The sequence below is a fragment of the Strigops habroptila genome, chromosome 4 (genome assembly GCF_004027225.2).
Source record: "Strigops habroptila isolate Jane chromosome 4, bStrHab1.2.pri, whole genome shotgun sequence".
Taxonomy (NCBI): domain Eukaryota; kingdom Metazoa; phylum Chordata; class Aves; order Psittaciformes; family Psittacidae; genus Strigops; species Strigops habroptila.
Window position 1 is genome coordinate 71,357,844 of NC_046358.1, and position 21,448 is coordinate 71,379,291.

The 21,448-nt window shown below is 37.7% G+C and overlaps 1 protein-coding gene across 1 annotated transcript in view; it reads left to right on the forward strand.

Annotated features, from left to right (window-relative positions):
• Positions 1-21,448, forward strand: part of LOC115606411 — a 91,812-nt gene that overhangs the window by 11,775 nt on the left and 58,589 nt on the right. The window contains exons 9-23 of the mRNA XM_032919866.1: positions 4,502-4,605; positions 6,090-6,255; positions 7,595-7,777; positions 9,020-9,172; positions 9,509-9,653; positions 12,649-12,807; positions 13,511-13,629; positions 14,121-14,402; positions 15,247-15,402; positions 15,881-16,065; positions 16,870-17,052; positions 18,456-18,547; positions 18,727-18,896; positions 20,133-20,292; positions 21,323-21,402. Of these exons, the coding sequence (XP_032775757.1) occupies positions 4,502-4,605; positions 6,090-6,255; positions 7,595-7,777; positions 9,020-9,172; positions 9,509-9,653; positions 12,649-12,807; positions 13,511-13,629; positions 14,121-14,402; positions 15,247-15,402; positions 15,881-16,065; positions 16,870-17,052; positions 18,456-18,547; positions 18,727-18,896; positions 20,133-20,292; positions 21,323-21,402 (2,337 nt within the window). The remainder of the gene's footprint in view (positions 1-4,501; positions 4,606-6,089; positions 6,256-7,594; positions 7,778-9,019; positions 9,173-9,508; positions 9,654-12,648; positions 12,808-13,510; positions 13,630-14,120; positions 14,403-15,246; positions 15,403-15,880; positions 16,066-16,869; positions 17,053-18,455; positions 18,548-18,726; positions 18,897-20,132; positions 20,293-21,322; positions 21,403-21,448) is intronic.

Sequence of the window (21,448 nt, forward strand, 5' to 3'; positions counted from 1 at the left end):
AGAACACCTATTATATACAGTGCAGAAGGATCAACAGATGGTGGTACTTAATCGTTGCTGACCGGAGTTGAACTTAGGGCAATGACCTAAAAGAGAAGGCGCTTCATATCCCATTATCCTTCAGATGGAGTGGTTCTTGCTAGTAGTGAAGTTCCTATATAGAACAAAAAAAAAAAGTAAATTTGCAAATAGAAGAACCCACTTTGTGTTTAAGTCAGTTATGGTCAGGATGTTACCAGAAAATAAGTATGGTCTAATGGGGAAGGCACTGAACTGGGCCTTGGTGCCTCCATGAATTTGCCACTGATGAGTTTAGTCAGCTCATTCCTGATCTGTTCCCTGTCCTCTGATGTTCTTGTCTTGTTAGATTTCTTGTACTTTGGAGCAAGGTTATTTCATGTGCAACAGGGCTGTGATCTCTCCTGTAAATGCACTTAGGTACAAGTGATGTTAACAAAAAGCTTCAGACACACATCACCTTCCTTTGCCTAGGTTAAGTCCCATGCAAAAATCAAAAGCTCTGCTTCGTCTCTTCCCTAGGGGGGACACAGATACAGGGAGATGGGGTACAGGCTTTATGGGACTAAAGAAGAGTACACTGCTGGGTTACAGCTCTACAGGCCAGTAGTGCCTGTTTAGAAATTAAAATACTATGGATATTCACCTTTCTTGTAGCTTTAGCTGTGATTAGTAAGCACAAGTAAGTGTTTGTGTAATGTGGCGTGAGACTTAAGGCAAAGGCACATGGTGGAAGAGGATCATAGTTACCAAAGCTGAAGTGGGCAACTTCAGTGAGCTGTGATAAATTAACTCTTAGACTCCCAACCTATAAAATGGTGATCATAAGTCTGACCTGATAGCACAGCCTGACAAAGACCTCAGCACAGGGCTGAGGAGAAAGCAGGTGGCCTTACTGGGTGGTGGTATATGGGATAGATTTCTCAGATTTATAAGCACATCTGCGATCTTCTTTAGGTGCATGCTAGGGAGATTTGGGCTGTAGAGAGCTAACAGAGCCATAAACACAATGGTTCTTGCTAATGTAGAATAAAAGCAGCCTCTTTGGGTGCGATAGTGCTTAATTCTATGTGGCTGTCATTGTAACAGCAGTATGTACTGGCATTTAGGAGTGGACTAGAGGGGTACATACTGCTTGGAAAATGTTGAAAAAAATAAATTACTGTAGTGGACCTGGGAAACTTTCTCCAAATCCTACTTTCTTTTGAACACTTCTTTGAAAGAATTGTAGATAATTTTTCCCAGTAACAGTGGGATGTCACTTCTGTTGCCAGAGAGGCCCACTGGCTTCATGTGTGGGAAATTTGTTGTGTAAATTACTAAGATTAGCACAAGCGGCTGCTGTCTGTGCCGCTGCCTAAACCAGAGGTGAATTATTCATCATATGTGGGTCCCAGTGCAGAGTTCAATTGGTTGTCAGTCATTTTCACTGTTTCAGGGTGTTCCTTCTGTGTGATGAGACATTTCAAAGGGGATCTTTAGTATCCCTCATTCCAACTGATAAAATGTCCTTTGGGCCAGGAAAGAAGTTGTGGGAATGCCCACAGCGTTGCCTGGGAGACGGCTCCGCTGTTATGCATGTATAGCTTGTTTGTCCTTTTATTGTTTGCCTCTGAATGAGGTGGGATTATGCATTTCTTTCAGGACACAAAACCAAGAATAAATGGAAGGGAAAATCCCCAACTCCAGGAAAAACAGTGAAGGGATGAGAAAATGGAGGTGGAGACTGTGTCATTTCCAAGGAAGCAAAGTTGTTGTTTAATTTTTTAATGCTATTATGAGACAAGATTGAATTTCAATGTGAATGTAGATTAGCTAATGGACCATTAAGTGAACAAGCTGCATACTGACAAAGAATGGTCAAAGGGATGGGGAGAAGCTTGAAGGAAGCCTGTCACACAGCTTCTCTTGGGGCCTGCATTTACATTTGTTCTCTGGATTTTGATGCTGGATTGGTAGCTCTCGTGAATGTGGCTGTGTATGCCTTAAGCAGTGTGGGCAAGAGTGTGTCGGATTCACTCTGCCCAACTCCTGTGCCCCAGTTGGACCCAAAAGACTTTACCTTTAGGGCATGGTCTCACCACTTGGTTTTCTCACAAGGCATTCTAATTGATAGGTACTACCTAGTCGGGTCTTAGGATTTCTGTGTTTCTAACTTGTGGTGTAGGAAGTATATAACAGAATATTTCCCAGGTGAGAAAGATGTTCTGATTATCAAGATGAATTAAGATATTGTTCAAAAATGATGATTTTGCTTTTTGAAATTCAACTCTTCTTTTTCTATATAATAATAACCTTACCAGGAACAGAAGTCTTTGTCTGCTTTGAATTGGAAAGCCTTAGAAGATAATGTTGGGAATGGCCTGTTAGGTCACTTCAACCTGATTAATAGCCAGGCACAATTACATCCTTCCTGAAACTGTGGGTGAAATAAGGTTGACTGGCAAAGTAAGACACCAAATAATAGGAAAGAACTGATGAGGATCAGAAAGAAGGGAAGTTATGCGATGGCAGAGAGAGAAAAACCATAGCTGTTCAACCAGTAGACTTCAGAGAGAAGAGTGTGTCACCTCCATCTGATTTCACACTTGGTCTTCAATTCAAGGAAGTCACTTGTTCTTTATTTTATGTATAATTGAAAAAAGAAATCAGACAGCTGAAACCCAGAAGTTCTATACAGAAGAGATGGCTATGTAATTCCAAAGACATATAATAACTTTACAGGAGAGAAGACCTCACACTTTCATTGAGAATATAAATCAGTAGGCAAAACCAAAGATGTCCATTGAACACATTTTCAAAGCAACCTCTCTTACGATTACATTGGGTTATACTTGGCAGCAAATAAGGTGTCAAACTTTCAAAGGGTAAGTGTTTATATGTATCATAAATAGAAACACTTTTGTTGGGAAGCATTTCACTGTTTTATCTTCCCCAGTCTAAACTATGCCATGTTTATGCTTCCAGAGGTTTTGTTTGTTTATTTGTTTTTAAATAGAGCTACTGTAAGTCTTCAGATAGAAGGAAAAACAAGCTTCTGTGTAGAATAAAAGCCAGGCTTCCTTATGTTTCATTTAGGGGTTGGAATGGGAACCAAATTTGCATATAATTTGTTATTACGATACTACAAATGGAGGAATTTACAATCTGAGGTTATTGTTTATCTGACAGCTCGATTTCAGTGCAACAGCCCTTCTAACTAGACAGCGACAGTTCATTCAGAAGTTTTATTATTAGGAAGTAAAACCAGCTGTTTCTCTACGAAATTTTGCACTGAGTTATTAGATGGGAGCTTGTCTGGTCAACAGGAGTAAAGCAGAATGAAGTCAGTTTACAGTCTAAAATTATATCACCTGGAAATAGATCAGTCTGGCAGTTTTATCTTGAACTGTGCTGCAGCCTCGTGCTGATGAGCCACCTGAGCTCAGCCGCAGCTCACATGCAGCTCCTTGTGACAGCATATGTGATGCCCCCCAGCTCACCTAATCATGCTGCCCAGGAGGTATTTGCATGTGTAAAAATGCACATAAGGCCTGTGTTTTACAAATACTTTTGAAGAACTTCATTAAATACAGTTCTTCGAATATTTTATAGACCATGAAATTTAATGTGTTTCACTAACTCCGTAGTGGTCAGGGTTTGGTAATTTCTTTTTAAAATAGACCTTAAAAGTAATGATGGGATGGAATATATGTGGATCTAACTAAATTTTAGCTATGGAATTATAAATGTTACTGGAATTAATACCTAGGTAGGGCTTCATGTACGAGAATAAATTTCAATTTGATGAAGAAAGAAAAGAAGTCTAAAAGACCAAAAACATAAACTATGTTTGTATTGGATCTGACAAGTTATTCCCTCAGCCTGTCAAACAACATGGTAAGAAATTACTCCATCTTCGTACGGAAAGACAGCTTCTTTATGAAAATATCTTGGCTGTCTTGAATTAAAATCAAATGCTGGCACTGGGTTGTTCCAGTTTTTCATTGCTTTTGGAAGCAGCTCCTGGAAGGTCAGGAAGTCAAACTTAGTCTCTCTCCAGATCTTTGGAAATGTGACTTAGTGGAATTATACTGTATTTGCATGATTTTTACACAACAAAAAATGTTTTATTTGGAAGCAGAGCAGTAGTCCTATGCCTAATCCTTTCACATCTGAAGTGAATAGAGAATTGAAGTGAATCTGTATGGCATAGACCATAATTAAAACTTGTACACCATAAAGTTATGTAAAAATGAATATACAAGCTACGTTTTTTAACATTCTGCTAATTTTTCAAGTAATGAGACCTATCTCCCTTCCTGAACTTTGGGTCAGGTCTCAGAGGATCACATCTACTATTTAGCCTTTAAAGTACCATTTTCCAGAAAGCTACTGAGGCCAAAAGAGGAATGTGATGAATAGTGTATGTGCGAATGAAAATAATCTGAAAAAAGGAGAAAAGATCCGGTAATATTACATTTGTTGTTGTGCTCTCTTACAGACTGCAGACCTTTTCATGACTCTTGTGTTTGAGCTTCGACATCTTTCTCTTGAGGCCTTAAAAGCACTATGGCAAAGATCTTCATTTAAATGCAGAGACAACTGGTAAGGCCCTGTCAGTAACTGTATTAAAAAAAATAGGAAAGATTTTTTTTGTAAATATTTAAGATGGATTAATATTTTAAATCCTTGCCCAAATGTTGGCTTTGAATTTGGAGCACTGTAAAGGAAGAATATGTATTGCAGATCTTGTTTATGTGACAGAAGGATGATATTCTCTCCTTACTGAATGAATGTTGTGTACAAAATAGACTTTCTTGTCCCATGCCTATTCCTACAGATACACTTCCTGTTTCAGAAACAATGTGTAAAGGAAACTTGAGTCACGGGTTAGATGAAAACAATGCTGCTACTCCATTTGTTGTGAAAAAGCTTACCTGGGTCTGTACCTTCAGTGCCATTAGTACATTAGAGGAGAGAAATGTTAGGCTGAGAATATAGATGTGGTACCGCCACAACTTTCAGTAGCAGCCTGATCTCAGGATGGTTTACACCAATCATTGAGCTGCGGCTTTAAAGATCAAGGTCCCCACTCCTCTGCAGTCAGGAGTCATTCTGATCCAGCAGTTTGAGACTGTCAGAAATACTAATCCAGTATTATTAAAATCAATACAGTTTATTTCTCCCTCTGAAATCAATAGTCTGAAAAGTGTAAACAAAGAAGCAATTTCTTACTTGGTTTCACTACAAAACGTCATCAGCCTGTTTGAAGTTAATCTAATGCCAGGTTTTATGTCTGAAACTGTATCTTAATGCAAAAGGGGCAAATTTTGTTGGCTTTTGTTGATTCTCACCTGTTGACAATTAGTCATGCTAACATTTTTCAATATTAGAAAGTAATCCAACTACCCTGCCTCTTTATATATTAACTTTAGGCTAATTTACTCAGGACAAGGTTATTAACTTTAGGAGCTAAAAAGAATCCCATGCAGACTACTCTCCTACTTTGATGCAAGTGCTTTTATCCAGTTTAGTTTTAACTGCTTCCTAGTTTATGCAAAAGTGTTCATTCAGCAGTATAGGGGGTAGGTACAGAATGTTTACAGAGGGACTCTTAAGAGCTGAAATGTGTATTGTCTGTCATGCTGGTGTAACCTTTCCACTTAGATAAGGTCTGGAAAAGCAGAGGAAGTAAAAGCTACTCAATTCAGTTTTAGTATTTGAATTTGTTATTGGTGAAATGAAACTAAAAAACGCCTAAATAAAAAATCAGTGATTTAAGGTACCTCAGTCTTTAGATGTCAAACTTGGGATACGTTGTGGCTTCATTTTCAGAGAAGGCAACTGAATATTTTCTTGAAAGCCTGGCTACCTGCAGTTCTTGAAACACCAATACACTTCATCACATCTTGGCTGAGGCATATTTACTTACGGTCACTAAACCAAAGGATAATACTGATTTCTGTGGAATCTGGCATTTGCTAAACTGGTGGACTTTTATTTACCTTGAAAGAAGCCCAATCTCAGTGTGTCTGTTATTTGATTCCAGAGTATTCTGGTCATTGCTGTACTTTTTTCTTGTGTTACAGGCAGCCATTAATAGATGCTCTCCCATCTTGTGCTACAGAAGCATGTGTTATCCTAATGAAAGAAATCATAGCTTCTGGAGAAGTCGAGGAAGACAAAAAGGAGTATTTCTTCTGGTCTTTGTCATTCATTCCTAAACCCACCTCAGGCATGATTAAATCTCTTGCTGTGAGTGGATATTGTTTTTTGTTTTTTTAATTTATCATTGGTCTAGCTGGCTCGTAATTTTTGTATTTTACATTAATAGTCTTTTTCACAGATTTCTCCAGAACTCTGTCTAGGTAATTTTGATGGTGAAACTCCTGTCTATTTTAATCTTGATTCCAAAAGAGGGTGCAGTCATGTTTGGTGACTGGAGTTTGATTTCCATTTGTAGCCTGGAGACTTAAGAAAAAAACCCTACCCTGTGGATTCCAGAGACTGGTTTGGGCTAATTAGTTGTGAGGTTCAAGGTCAGGTCAATCTGAGGAGAATGATACTGCTGCATCTTCTCCCTGCTTTGGATAGAGCTTTATTCTCCAATTTGGTATTTTGCAAGCTTTGTATTTAGCACCTGGAGACATTTCAGTCCTTTGTATATCTGGTGGTATTGCAGCTTTTGACATTTTTTCCTTAACTAAGTTAATTGTATGCAGAGTTAATACTGGCTCCATTTTGCAGTTTATTTTCTTTTAAAAATCTATGGTTCTGCTGGGTTTGTACAGGGTGATCTGTCATACTCTTAGAGGCTGAAGTTGGACTTGCTATGTTCTGGGTGGTAAAATAAGAGATAGTCTTGTAGCTTAAGCCATTAAGAATATTTTTTAATTAAGTCAAATGTTGTGCCTGCTTGGCTTGTGTTCTAATGAATGGCCATGAAGAATCTTGCAGAGTATATCACAACTCCTGTTCCCAATCATACAGGTTCTGACCAGGATTACAAAGAACAGCTCTCAGTGTTAGCAGGCTTTCCACAGCTTTGCAAACACTGTTTGAAGTGGTGGGATTTTCAGCAGTGACAGGCTTGCTTCAGAGGATACAGAAATGTGGAAGTTGCAGATTTATTGGACAGAAAAACTAATTTTCATTCTAAAAATGGGTAAACTGCCTGTAACTTATTCAGCTGTCAGTGCTTTTTACTAAGTATTCAGATAGGACTTAGAGCAGCTCTGTGCTGCTGAGGGTTTTACTATGTTGAGGGTCCTGGAAAATGGTTTAGATTTGTTTTCATGCTCTATCCTGAGCGTGCAGGGCATGATTTCTTGTTGAAAGAACTGAGGTCTGTATCACGTTGACACTAAAATAGCGCATGTGTTTACACAGGAAGGTAGAAGAATTTCACATTGTATGTCTGCAGGGTTGTCCTTCACGTTTGTTTAAATCCTTTGAGGGCTGTTTGAAAATACGCATTGTTGAGATTGAGGTTTAGTATGTAAATATTTTGGTATGTTTGTTTTCTGTGGTGTGTTACAGTAATTGTGACAATGACTTTGCTGAAACACCCTGTTCTTTTTGTGCTTGTTTCCAGACATTGCTGAAGTCACCTGGAGCAAGCCAGAGCTGCTTCTTAGGAGTAACGGCTCTTTTACATAGGTTTTGTTCAGCTTACAGCTCCTGTGATGGTGTACCTGCTGTGCAGAGTGTGATGAGAGCTCTTGGGAAATTTTTGGGACGAAATTGTACCGTGCAAGATACAGAACGACTCAGCGAGGTATCAGTCAGAAGCATATGATACAGTGCTTTACTTTCCTGTTCCCTTTATGACCTAGAACTTGTTTGATGAAAATGACATTCAGTGGATTTCCAGAAAGCCATGAATACGAGCTTTGTAAATGAATATTCTTTGGTAGGATGGGCAGATAAAATTTTGTAATCTAACAAGTATAACCTAGCAGCATGTGTGGTGTTCTGTATTTAAGTAAGGAAAAGTCTTGGGTATTCTGGTGAATGAAACTTCATACTGTTGATCAGCTATTCCTTTATTGTCTCAAATTCATGTACAGTTAGTGTTGGATGTTATTGCTGGCCAGTAAGTTCTGCTGAGTCAGTGTTACTGGTGTAAGTTAGTCATGATACTGGGAGACTTTAATTGACATTTGCTGCTGAAGAAATATCTTTATATCTTCTGTCTGATGATCTACTTAAAGAACCAGTTCTTACTATCATGCTTAGAAAACAGATACCAGTGACAGTATACCTGATAGCTGTGACAACTTTACTGCATATGCAGAGCAGAAGAGGAGAGACTTCCCACCTGATGTCTCAAACCAACTGTGAATGGGAAGGTTCTTGGACATTTTAATTGTACTGCCTTCAGTGTAGTTGTTTCTAGGGGACTGTCAGTACAAGGGAAATCAGGCACCGTATTACATTGGAAGTCTCTAGGTTCTAAATGTTAATGCAGAGCTTGTCATTAAAAATTCATTGATTGCCAGCAGTAACATGCTTTCTGGGTTCTGAGGTTGCACAAGTTTCCTTTGCATTTAGCAAAGAAAACTGGTAACTATGGCATCTATTGACAAATTATTTTTTAAAACTGGTTATTGTGTCCAGAACTCCATAGTGAGTAACTAAAAGTTCAAAATGTCTGTGATCAAAAGAGACTAAATATTAAAGTACTTGAAAAACTTTTACTGTACATCAAATCCATGACTTCTGATTTTCCATTGCAGTGAAGCTTTTTTTAAATGCTTTTATTTCTTCCAGGTCTAAACCACATTTTGCTTACAAGTGTTACATGGCTTTAAAACAGCTGTCCGTACTCATATAAGTCTTGTCCTCACACTGCAGCCAGAGAATAGCTGGTACAATAGGGGCTGCAGTAACCCCCCCAAATGATCAGTGATCATTTTTAAACAGAGAATTTGCGCAGACAATGTTAATGCAATAAAATTTCACATACAGCTGACAGCATTTAAAGAACTTTTTATTCTACCTTGCTTTGTATTTACAGATGCAGCTGGTGTTAAAAGCCATTGGAAATGCAGGCCTGGCAGCAGCTTCACTAGCTCCTACTCTGAGTTTGTGTGCTTCCCTGAAAACCAATCCAATCCACATTCGTTTAGCTGCTGTCCAGGCCTTCAGGCGCATTCCCTGTTCTGGCAGGGTAAGTGATTTATTGCCAGCAGGTGACTGATGGTTTCCTGGCACTGCCCCAGAGTTTTGACTTTCTGGAATACTTACAAAACATGCAAGCAAATAAGGAACACTTTGTTCTGTAGATTTGTAGGTAAAGTAGTATAGGGAATATGTACATACATTTGTATGTATGTTACTTCAAATGACTTTTTCAGGTATAAAGCAATAGCTATGTCTTGCAGAAAGAAAACCCACCTGTAATTGAATGTGCATACATGGGGTGTTTTAGGGGAGTAAATCATAATTTTTTGTTTGTGTGTTTTGTTTTGGGGTTTGGTTTTTTTTTTTTTGTTTTCTCTCTTAGAATGCTGTATTAGTTCAGCTGTATCAAGAAACCAGTGAAGATGTGGAAATAAGGATTGCTGCGTATTATATAGCAATGAAATGTCCACATGAGGAGTTATTTAAACAAGTACAAAAGACTTTGCTGAAAGAAACATCCAGTCAAGGTTAGCCAAACAGCTACTGAAGGTGCATTCCTAAAGGATACTTTAATGTAGCATTTACTTTACAGGTGTAATGGTACCAATCTATATAAATTTTTATTTAGTGTTAGTACATTGCAGATTGTTTGTAAAAGATTGTTTGTATGGTTGCCACAGTTTGTTTTGGAATCTTGATTCTGTTATTTTAGCAATAGTCAGTAAGGAGTGAGTCTTCATAGAATTAGTTCCCTCTAGTGGCAACATTGAACTAGCTGAAAACTCTTGACAAATAGATCTACGGAATGTCTTTGATGTTTAGTGCATTGGAAATACAAACGAGTAACTGCAGATTACATTTGGTTAAGTTGAGAAATAAGCAAGTAGCAGAAAAAAATATTGCAAGCTGCAGGTATAAACTATTTCTTAATTACCTTCTTAGTGCTTCTAAATTCCACATTTACTATTTGTTTACTTGATATAATACAAATACTAGTTATAATGACTGACTGCCATGGTCTTTCTTTGGTACTGTCCCCTTTTGCAGTTACTTTACATCAGTTTTGATGTCATTTTAATATTGAGCACAGTATTTTGAAGACAGCATGAGACACAAGCTGAGCAGATCTGGAGACTGCAAAGGAAGGCCTGTTGATTTTCATTTAGATGATTTAAGATATCTAGGAACTTTCAGGCTTCCTGCTGTTAGCATCAGGGCTTAGTGGGAGGTGCTTCATCACTGAGCTAGAATTGGTTCTTCAGGTCAATTGAAAGTCCTCTAAGGATCACAGTTGGAGAACTGTGGATCTAATGGCAAACAAATGGCATCAAGAAACCATTTATAACACAGGGAAAAATGCAAAACTTGGGTACTAGGATGTGTTGTGTTAGGAATGTTGTGAAAAGGACTTTGAGGAGTGTTAATCATGTATCCAAATGTATGATAGCTGGCCAGCAGTCTAGCAGTCATTTGGGGAAAAGGTTAGCGTAAGTATAATGTCTTAATTATTGATACCTTCTTCTGATTTATGCTTCTTGCTTCTGTGGTTCCATGATCAATTATTGTTTTACCTGAGCCAGATTACTGACATGAGAGACTGAATTAGGAACTGAAGCTGAGTAGAAAATTTTCTATACTATGTATAAAAATATATTTTATTGGGTAGCTTACCTGAAGGAGAAGCTGTTTGGTTGGGCTAGTACAAAATGAAACTGTAAGTTCTATAAAAATACAGAATCCTATCAGCTCTTCATTACCACAGCACACAGAATTTTAAGCTGATCCCATAATTTGGGTGAAGAAGGGATTTTTTTTCTGAATGGTTTCGCCACATTCAACAAAGAATACCTCTAGACTAATCCTTTGCTTTTAAATCTGTCAAGAAGGAGCAAACATGAAAGGAGTATATATAAGGTTGGTTGCAGGCAGATGAAAGCAGGCTCTGTCTGCACTCTACGTCTGGATCATAGCCAGCTCTGAACTTGAAGCAGTGTATCCATTTTATCAGGATGTTATATCCAGGCAGGTGTATCTTGCAGCGATTGAGTTCAGGCCCAGCATTTTGTTCACGTGATGATGTGTCTTGTGGTTTGGAGTGGACTTGTTCACCTCTGTTAAGAATTCAGACAGACAGAAATTGCATCAGCTTCTAAAATACTGTCAAGGTGTACCGTCAGTGACCTCCTGCCCATGGCTCCATGCAGAAAAAACAAATTGTCTGATTTATGAAGGAGCTCTGCAAGTCCATCCAAAAGATTTTATGTTTTAAACAATTTAATGCAGTACTCCTGAATTTCATTCATTTCCTTCCTTTGACTTTGGTTGATGTAACACCTAAATAATTCACATAATAGGCGTTTGATTAACAAGTGCTTTGAAGGCATAGAGCACATACTAGTTTTTAGTTGCCACATTCAGAAAAAACAATATGAAAAAAAGAAGTTGTACTGTGAAAAATGCAGTTCTGTCAGTGTTCAGGGTTGTACATTGCACTAGCACTAGAGCCTAATATCTATTTTATCTGCAGGAGAAAAAGGCACTTCTGTTTAAGAACCAGACTCCAGAACGCATGGAATCTGTTTGCCCCCCCACAATGCAGCACATATATGGCCAAACCATGAATCAGTATAGGGTCATGCAGAAATATTAATTCTGAATCACAACTGTTTAACTATAGGAGGTTTTTTTTAAATGTTGTACATTGCACAGCATAGAAGGATTCTTTGTATCAGAGTGGTTTGTTTGCCGTATGTAAAGAAACTTGCCAGTTTTCTCTTACAAGTTCACCAGTGTTGTTGCCAGTGTTTGTGCAGGTTGTCTGGTTAGTAGGCCTCCCTGTATTTAAAGTTGCTTAATGCTTGCCTTTAAAGGGCTTTACTTATTCCTGCTTATAGTTTTTAAGATGAGTATTTTTAGCATTTTAAGATTTTCATATGCTTACTGTCAGTCCCAGACTTAAACACTATTTTTTTTTATGTTTCAGTATGCTGGCTCAGTGATTTTTTCAAGAACAAAATGAGTGATTCTGCCAAAGTTAAAGTTTAAAATCATCTTCTGAATAATTCTGTTGCATCTGTTTTTTGAAGAAGGAACAGAAACAGACCAATATTATTTGAGCTGCACAGCTTGATTCTTCATGTCTGTATTAGAGTTGTATCTCTTTTTTGCAACATTCCTTTAAGTTTAGTATAGAAGATCCTTTGCATACAGTAAATCAGTAGGTTAACCTTACCTTCTTGCGTGCTTAGGTTAACTGAGAAGCATAAATGAAACTGGGCAGTGAATGGCCTCTCACATGCCATATTGGAAAGAATGAGACAGTATTTCAATAAGTTGACCATGGTAAAGAGAGGTGCATCAGACTGATTTGAATGGTGCTGAAAATGAATGAATTCTGTTGTGGCCAGGGGAATGGTTTAGGATTAATTTTGCTATAAATAAATGAAAAGATTCCCTGTATCAGTTCTTAAAACTGTTTTAGTTTTTCTCTAATTTCAAATGCTTTTCTTTGTTTGATTTAAGTGGGCTCCTTTGTTTGGAGTCATCTCTCTCAGCTCCTGGAGACAGGTGACCCATTGAAGGAGCACCTTCGAGATTCTATTCCTGATGAAATCCTGAGCAGAGATTTTGACCAGGAGACATGGAAATACTCTTCATATTCTGATGCCACGTTCCACTCAGGTATGTGGAGATTTAGATCTTTATGCTTTGTAGTATATGGATTGTTAAAACCCCACATGGCTTTTCTGGTCCTTTACATCTTGTACCAGAGAATTTTCTTTCTTATGGCTTAATAGTACCCAGTGTAGGCTGATTCTGGTTTGAACTTAATTGGAGTGTATCCAATGTAATCAGATACCATGCAACTTTGCCTTTTGTGAGAGAGGAGAGTAAGAACCAATGAACTTCTTAGTTTATTTTTGTGAATATCAACTTTGATTCCTTCCTTAGTGAGCTTCCTTTGCAGCAACAGGGGATTGGGATGTATTTTTTCTCTGATTTATGTGCTTTCTTTGGTATACAAAACGATACAGACTAATTCCTTCCAGTCTTACTATTTGTTCCTCATTTGTTTTTAGCAAAAATGCTAGATAATGTTTTTCAGAGTAACATTTTGATTTTCTGTCCATCTCTTCCAGTGCAGTTGTGTAATACACATATTGTAAATGCTCTTTCAGTGTTTGTCAGACAATAGCCTTTCAGTAATGTCCATTAAAGTTTTTATTATACTAAAAAGTTAAACCATTTCACCTGTTGACTTAATGTTTTATTCACCATCTTCTTAATGAGCAGAGTTGCAGTTTGCTGAAGAATGATGAGACTTGCAAAGTATATGACAATAGCTAATGTCCAAATTACAGACATCTGATATTTTCTGTTGCAGCTGGTGCAGGTGCAAATATGGAAGCAACAGTGGTCTTTTCTCCTGCATCTTTTCTACCGCGATCAGTCATGACAAATTTGACTGTTCACCTTATGGGGCAGGCTATAAATCTGCTGGAGGCAAGTATATGGATTTTTGGTTTGGTTTGGTTTGGTTTTAATCTCCCTCCTCAAGGGATGCTTGGTGTATTAAAGTAAAAAGAAAAATTTTCCATTTACAGTGGGAAAACAGTTCTTTTAACAGTATTACAGTTTCTATTTTACCACTTACAGTGGAAGATGGATTAGTTGGGGTACACTAACAAAGGAACAAAATATTCTTTCGGCATCATATACCCTGGATTTATATGTGTTAATAATACTATTTTAATCAAACTTCCAAACAGAATCTTATTTCAGGAGCATTAAAAGGGTGTATTACTGTTTTCCAACCAAAATACTGTTTGTAACATGCTAAAATAGCAGTAGCTCAAACTTGTATGGCAAATCTTCCTTTGTACAAAAACCTAAAGGTTGCGTCTGGATGCATTTTGTTAATTTTTGCCTGTAGAACTGGATGTGGCTTATGCATGTCACTGTCAGGCTTTTCACTGCCATATACTTTCCCCTAGGTTGGTGTACGATTAGAGAATGCTGAAGCTCTCGTGCAGAAGACTTTTGGGCAGAAATCTGCTACTTTCAGTGACTACTTTTTTGCAAACACTAATGGAAGAAACCACAAGTCAGAAAATCCAGTGAAAACAACAGGAAAAGTCAAGCAGAGGAAGCTGACTTTGAAGCAGTACGGCTCCACTGGTCATCATGTGATCAAGTCTGGCAAGCCAAAGTTGAGGAAAGTTAACCAGAATTGTCCTAGTAGAAAGTACAGTAAAATGAGTGAGTTAGTCAAAAAGGTAACTGACTCTGTAGATCTTGGAAAAATTAATGATTTTCCCCAGTTAAACTTAGGTCCCCACCTAGCATTGGACAGCTGTTCTGTGGTACTGACTCTGATGCATAAAGCATATGTAACTTCTTGCAGAGAACTTAACCCCTAGAAATCAACAAAGAGCCAGATCTTCAGTTTTTGAGATTTATTGTCTCAAAACAATGACTCTTGCTCAGGGGAGTATGTTGCCTGTGCTTTGGGTTTCCTCCTGTTATTTTGAGGTCTCATTCTCTTTATACTGATGTCCTTTTGTCTGTTGACTTCTGTGGCTTCAGTTGTTGATACGTTACCTGGAAAACTCAGGGACCATGATTTATTTAGTTTGTCTTAAACCATCCCTCTTCTTGGGACTCATCTTAGAGTTTCTTACTACAGTGTGAGCTCATGTTCATGTTGTGTTGCTGTTGTATTGATTCATAAAAAGAGAAAGTGTAAACTATTTTACTTCTTAGCAGTTTATTTAGCAATCATGGCACCTATAATGCTGTATTATTTGAGATTGTATTTTTCAAAGCTTCATCTCGTTTTGGGTATGTATTGCAGCACTTCTTTTGCTCATTCACCTTAGGGCTAGACATTACCTGTGTTCACAGGTGAAAGTCAGCTTGTGTGGTATGGAGCTGAAGTTTAGCTGGGAAGAACAGGTACTAATCCAGGGTCTTAAGTGGTCTTGAAATATTTATAAAAGGGAGCCTGCTGACTGTTTACTAAGAACATAACCTGCACTGAGGAATTGTTTATTATGACTTTGAAAGGAAATTAATATAAACATAATTCTCTTCCTGATTTATTTCTTCATCTCATGTCAGTTCACTGAGACAAGGGTGGGAAAGGAGGCACTGAAATGTGAACTAAGCATGAAAATCTTTGGAAATGAACTTAGCTTCTTGAATTGTGAAGATTTAAGGAAACAAACGAAACATTATTCTTTAAATCTGGCTGAGTTGGCTGTCAAACTTCTGAAGGTAAAAGGAAGCTTTTTTTCTATTGGAAGTAAATGCCTTGAGAAACTACTTTGTGACAGATATGTAAAAGATGATAGATATACAAAATATTAGTTATTGTTTCCCTAAATTGAACTCTAAAAGACACCAGCATATATTTGTCTTAAACATTGTTGTTTAAATAATGTTTATACAATACATTAGGCAAGAGCTTGTTCTGTTGTCTGATGGTTCTTACCTCTTACTTTTCTCATTCAAATCATTCTCATTCAAATAATTTTTTCTTTAACTGGATTAGGACTAGTGTCTAACTCATGCCCTGACCAGATGCAGGCTTTGGGCTGCTTTCTACCTTATTTCCCAAATCAGCTCAGTTAAAAAAACACTTTAACAGCAAGCAAATGCAGTGGAGAGTTTTATCTGGAAAAACGCTTGAATGCTGACTTTACTAAGCAAAGTAAAATTCTGGCGTTTGTTTGTTTGGGTTTTTTCATTATAGGGGCAAGAGGTCCAGTTTAATAAAAGGCTGAGTTTGGCCACTGAGGAATTGCAGTTCCCAGCAATTTCAGGCTTTCCTGTTCAGCTGGCAGTCAATGCCTCAGCAGCAGTCAACATAAAAATCAAAGGGAATGCAGATTTCAAACAACGGTCAAATTTCTTTCTAAATGGATATATCAAGCCAAGGTAATAACTGCTTCAGATGTGCCACTTTCACATACTCCTGATGTCTGTCAAGTAGCAATTCCTGATGTGAAAGTTTTGTGTGAATGTCCATTGTGATTGATTAGGAGATTCCTGAAGAACTCGAGTAGTCATCAGCCTTATGTTGTTGAATTGCTGCTGTACTGTAAGTACAGCACTGGTTTTTTATCCTGCCTGTTTGATTTTGAACTCTATTGCTGTGCTTTTCCAGTACTGTTTTGAGCTGACCATTCCTCCTTATTTGTAAATCAAATTCCTAAATGCTTGCATGCAGATGATGTTTTGAATGTTTTACCTGTTACAGGGATGGCATTTTGGATTTTTCTCAGGATTAGGCATGTAGTTACAGGTTATGGATCTACAAAACAATGGATGGTTTAACCCTGACCTGGCTATTTTGGCTTTTTACTGAATACATTTGCTAAACTTCACTTTCTGTGTAGACAGAAATAAACTTACACCATGATATAGACAGAGAGAAACTTACACTCAATCTGCATTACCTTCCCTTTCCTGGTATTTCATGCTGAAGTCTAGATTCAAATCCCTTAGGAGATAGATACAGTAAAACTATAAGTCGTGTTAGAAAGTATGTCTGTGTACCCACAATTTTTTCAGTTATTTCCTGAAACAAAATAGTCATGATTTTAATGTTAGAATATACTGTGTTACAGCATCAGATGCTTTGTATTTATTGAGGAGGATGAGCAGCCTACAGTTTTAAATTAAGTGCTTTAAAAAGAAACTGCTTTTCATAGAAGAATATGTGTGTGAATCTTTTAACAGTGCGTTTGTCCAGCTTTCTGCCCAAATGGGAACTGTGGGGACTCTAGGACAAGCTGGCCTAAGCTGGGTAATAGGAATGAGGACATCTTCTAGCATTGATGGGGGAATTCAGGTAAAAAAAGGGCAAGAGCTCAAAGTTTTCTTGAACACTCCTGAAGAATCTATGGAGATAATTAATTTCAGGTAAGATTAAGCAAAGACATCTTCCTAAAATAGTAACCGTATAACTCCCTTGAATCAAAATTTAACTGGCAGGCTCAGTAATAGAGTGGAAATATATTTTGTCAGAAAACAAACTGTTTCAGTCTGACTTATAGTCCAAATCTGCCATTCAGAAGAAAAGGAACGGGAAATTATTCTGTGCATTTTTCATTGTTTTACCATAAAAACATATTTTCAAATCAGAGCCTGATGATAAAAGATGTAAATGAAGTTTTCATACTCCCCTGTTTTTTCCTCCTGAATGTCAGTGCTGTTTCTGGAACTTTAGTGTCCAAAGAATCTAGTTTACTGTATTAAAGTTGTGGAGGAAAAGCTGATGATATTTAGTGAAAATGGGTACGGAATGGTATTTAGCAAGACACTGGAGTTATTTGGAGTACAGTACTAACCAGGTATGCTCATACCCTTCTGGTTAATTTTTAGTTAGGTTCTTTAATATTAGGTAAAGGTTACATAGTAAAATACCACCTCAACAACTGTCAGATGTTAAGCAGATTAATCGTGTTAATGCTAGTGAGGCTTTTTAGCTTATTTTTTCTTCTGCTGGCTTTCTGTTTTCTTTGACCTCTTAGATTTAATAGAAGTCCAGGTAGAAGGCACATGCTGTAAACAATATGTCATCTATATGCCTTTTAGACATGACAACAGATGAATGAAGTATTTACAGTATGTGGATTGTCGTTCCTTCATTTTGGACATTGTGGTTCTATAGGATATGCAGCTCAGAAAAGAGCTAAAAGGCTCTGGACTTCACATTTTAACCATCCATTCCCTTAGGAGTCTGGGAAATTACTAATGTAATTCTATTTCTGTCAGCCAGGATGGATGACAGACCAAAGTGAAAGTCAAAATAATTACAAACCTGTATTGTGTATTATTTGAACAAAAGACTGACTGTAGAGTCTATGAGATATTGCATTAACTTCCTTTCTCCCATCTAGTATAGAGACCATGATTCTTGTAAAGCAGTTTAGTGAAGTTCTGGAAGAACTTCAAGACTAGAACAAAACTAATGTCCATACATAGCCTAAGATGGGATGGGGTGGATGTGGGGAGAAGGGAATGAAGTGTAGAAGCCAGGAGGCGAGTGGAGTTGCAGTAAGATGACCATGCCAAACTGCACAGAACAGGGAAATCTAATATTGACTGTGAAGAATCTCAAGATAGTGACAGATTAAACATGGAAAACTGTGGGCAAAAATCAGTGCTAATTAGTAGAAATGTAGACTGATCTTAGCAGAACTTTATCTTTCCCATTTTTCCCATCTGGGAGAAGGTGGCATATAGCTGAGAATTTTGTTTAAATATTGCTGTAACTTTAGCATAATTGTTTTTAAGTGACTGACTGAAATTCTTGGTTGTAGCTCTAAACTATACTTCACAATGGTGGATGAGATGGAAGATATAGATGTTTTCCAAGACCACACAGAAACCAGATCTTGCACTAGGAAGGAAGGTGAGTCTAGATACTGTGTTTGTTTTAGAAAGCTTGATCATTCTGAAATATTCAGAACAGATCATTTTATTTAGTAAAAGTTCTTGTTTACATCCTAGTTCTAAGGTCTTCAGTGCAAAGTTCGTTTGCATGTTTTCTTTGTTGTTCTAACTGAATGATCAACTGTTGTCTTCCACCAGTGTCTGAGATTATTGGCTGGCAGCTGTGTTCTGAAATGTCATATCCTGCCCCAGCCAGTGGTTTGGTTTTCCCTCTTACTGGACCTTTGAGAGTGGCTGTCACATTAACTAAGCAAGACAGGGGCCTGCAGCAGTACATTGTGGAAGCTGCATATAACTATATTGCTCAGGTACCATTATGACATGCTTTACTTTGGTTTAGTTTATTATGTTGATGAAAGAATGATATATCTCAGTACCACATATTCAACTTAACTGGCTTTCAGGGTCTACATTATTATTATTTCTGTTCCCATGATAGTGGGAACATATGTATTAATTCACACATGTGAATACATAGATGGGTGTATATTTCCATATACAAAAAAGCACATGTGAATATTCAGTCATTTTTTTTAGATGAGAGTGATAGAGCTGTAATTAGAGACCAGGATTTCTGACTTGGTGCCCAGGACTAAACAACCTTGCCTCACTTCAATGACTTGTTTCTCTTTGTGACAAAAACTCCTCAAACCCCAAATTGTTCATTTACGTTGAACACATTATTTAAAAGCAGAAGTTAAGCTCCAGTGAATCCACTCCAGAAGGCTGTCAGGTTTTTTTTAATGTTTGTTTGGGCAAGCCTGGGGAAGGATTGGCTTTCAGCTTCTGCAGGGCACCGTAAGAATTTATGGCTTTTTCTAAAATGATAGTATAGGTGTTTAACATGGGCAGTGACTGGAGTCTCACCTTCTGTCACAGCCCAAGTATGCTGCTGAGCTTGAGCTAAGTCTTTTTACTGGGACATAATTTGGGCTTTGGCTGTATTCAAACACGGCTCAATATCTGTAAGACAGCGAGATAACAGCAATAAGCAGAGTAAGTTTTCCTTTGTGATTTTGTTTTCCTGACTATCTCTAATAAAAGCAGAAAAGGGAACAGGTGTTTTTCACTGCCAGAGAATCTGAAGTCTGTAGGCAGGACAAGCCCCAAACCATCAGCTAACACACCCACTGTAGGGTCATGGCATTGTGCACCATATCCCATTGCTGACACCAGAGTGTAAGGGCTTAAGGCAACCCTGCCAAATTGTAGTCACTTAGGCCTGAGTGATAGAGCTTGAATTTGTAACTGGAAATGTGGTCTGATTTTCCATTTAGCTGGATTCAGCACAGTTTCAAGAGAAGGTCAGTACGCTGTGAAATGCAAGGTGTTCAGATAACATATTCCAAGACAAGCACTGGACAGGGAATGGAAAATACAGCCTGGAAAAAACAAATTATTTCTTGGTGAAAATTGTGAAAAGCAGATAGGTGAAAAATTGTAGCAGTGAAGGTGGCTGTGATCATATGATGTAACTCGGTGTGATATAGTGTTTTGTGAATGCTGTGGCAATTGCAAATGTGGTTATCCTTTCTTTCTTCCAGGAGAATTCATGGATCCCAAATGTAGCTGTCCTTCACATCTTCATTGGGACTCCAAAGTCAGACTTGAAAAGGGATGTTGGCATTGACCTAAATTTTAGTGTCCCACAGAGGAAATTCAGAATCCAATTTATGCAACCTAAGAAAAAAATCGAGATTGATGGTAGGTTTTTCAACTAAGAACCAGATCATCAGATAATGTCAGTTAGAACTTCATTAGAATTAGCAGAGAAATGCCAATATGTTTCAGTTAATAATCTGATGCTAAAACTACATTACTGTGTAATAGCCAGTCAGTTTACTGCTTTAGGTAACACCCGTTCCCAGTGGTATTTGCATCCTTAACCAAGATGTGCAGACTATTCTGGACAGTCAGAGGTTCAGTACCTGGTTCACAAGCTCAGGTTAAAGAGGAAAGCTGATACTAGTATAGATGAAGTTAAGGCTAAGGAGCACAGTGGATTGTTCTGTAATTTTTTACATAAGCTGAACTGGCCTTACTATTGCTGAATTTTAGTTTACTGTATACTTGTACTTATGATATGAAATTACTTGCTGCCAAATCAATTAAGTACTGACCATGATATTTTGTGCATTATACTAAAAACCATTTCAGTCACAGTGTAACATAGAAAACAATAGCAAACACATTGATGAAATGTAAACTGATAAACATATGGTAATGGCATAGACAACATAATTACATCTTTCAACTTCTTTGACGTGCTGGTCAGGTGCTGCTTTGTTTTGATGTATTCTACCATATCACACAGTTAGAATTTGTCTCTCCAGATTTTTTTTTTTTTTAATCTTGGTTATTTTCAAATGGATTGCATGGAAGATTTACCTATATGTTGCAAAGCTTTGTGTGCAGTGTTCCAAGCTCGTGACAGTTTAGCACAGGCCTAAAGGAAGTGTATAAATCAGTTCCAGGGCTCAGATGGTTTGTTGGAGACAGCTTCATCACCTCTTTTCAATTGGCGTTCTCAAAATATTCTTTCAAAACAAAATGTGTACTCTGAGGACATTTTTGCAAACTGTTCCTAACTTTTTCCTTTGCTCTGATGTTTGTGTTTTCACTCTGTAAACATACTGTTCACAACCATAGCAATTATCATCTTGGGTGCAGTTTTATGAAGCATCACTGAACAGCGCATGTCCAGAGAAAGTAAACACTTCTATTTTTCTCCAAGGGAGAATTGAGTTTTCTAAAAGTTCACAAGTTGGACACCTGGAGCTGATAGTAGATGATCAAGATGTATATTACATTAAGGTATGTTTCCAGGTTATGAGCTCTCGTACTAGAATGAATAGTTAGA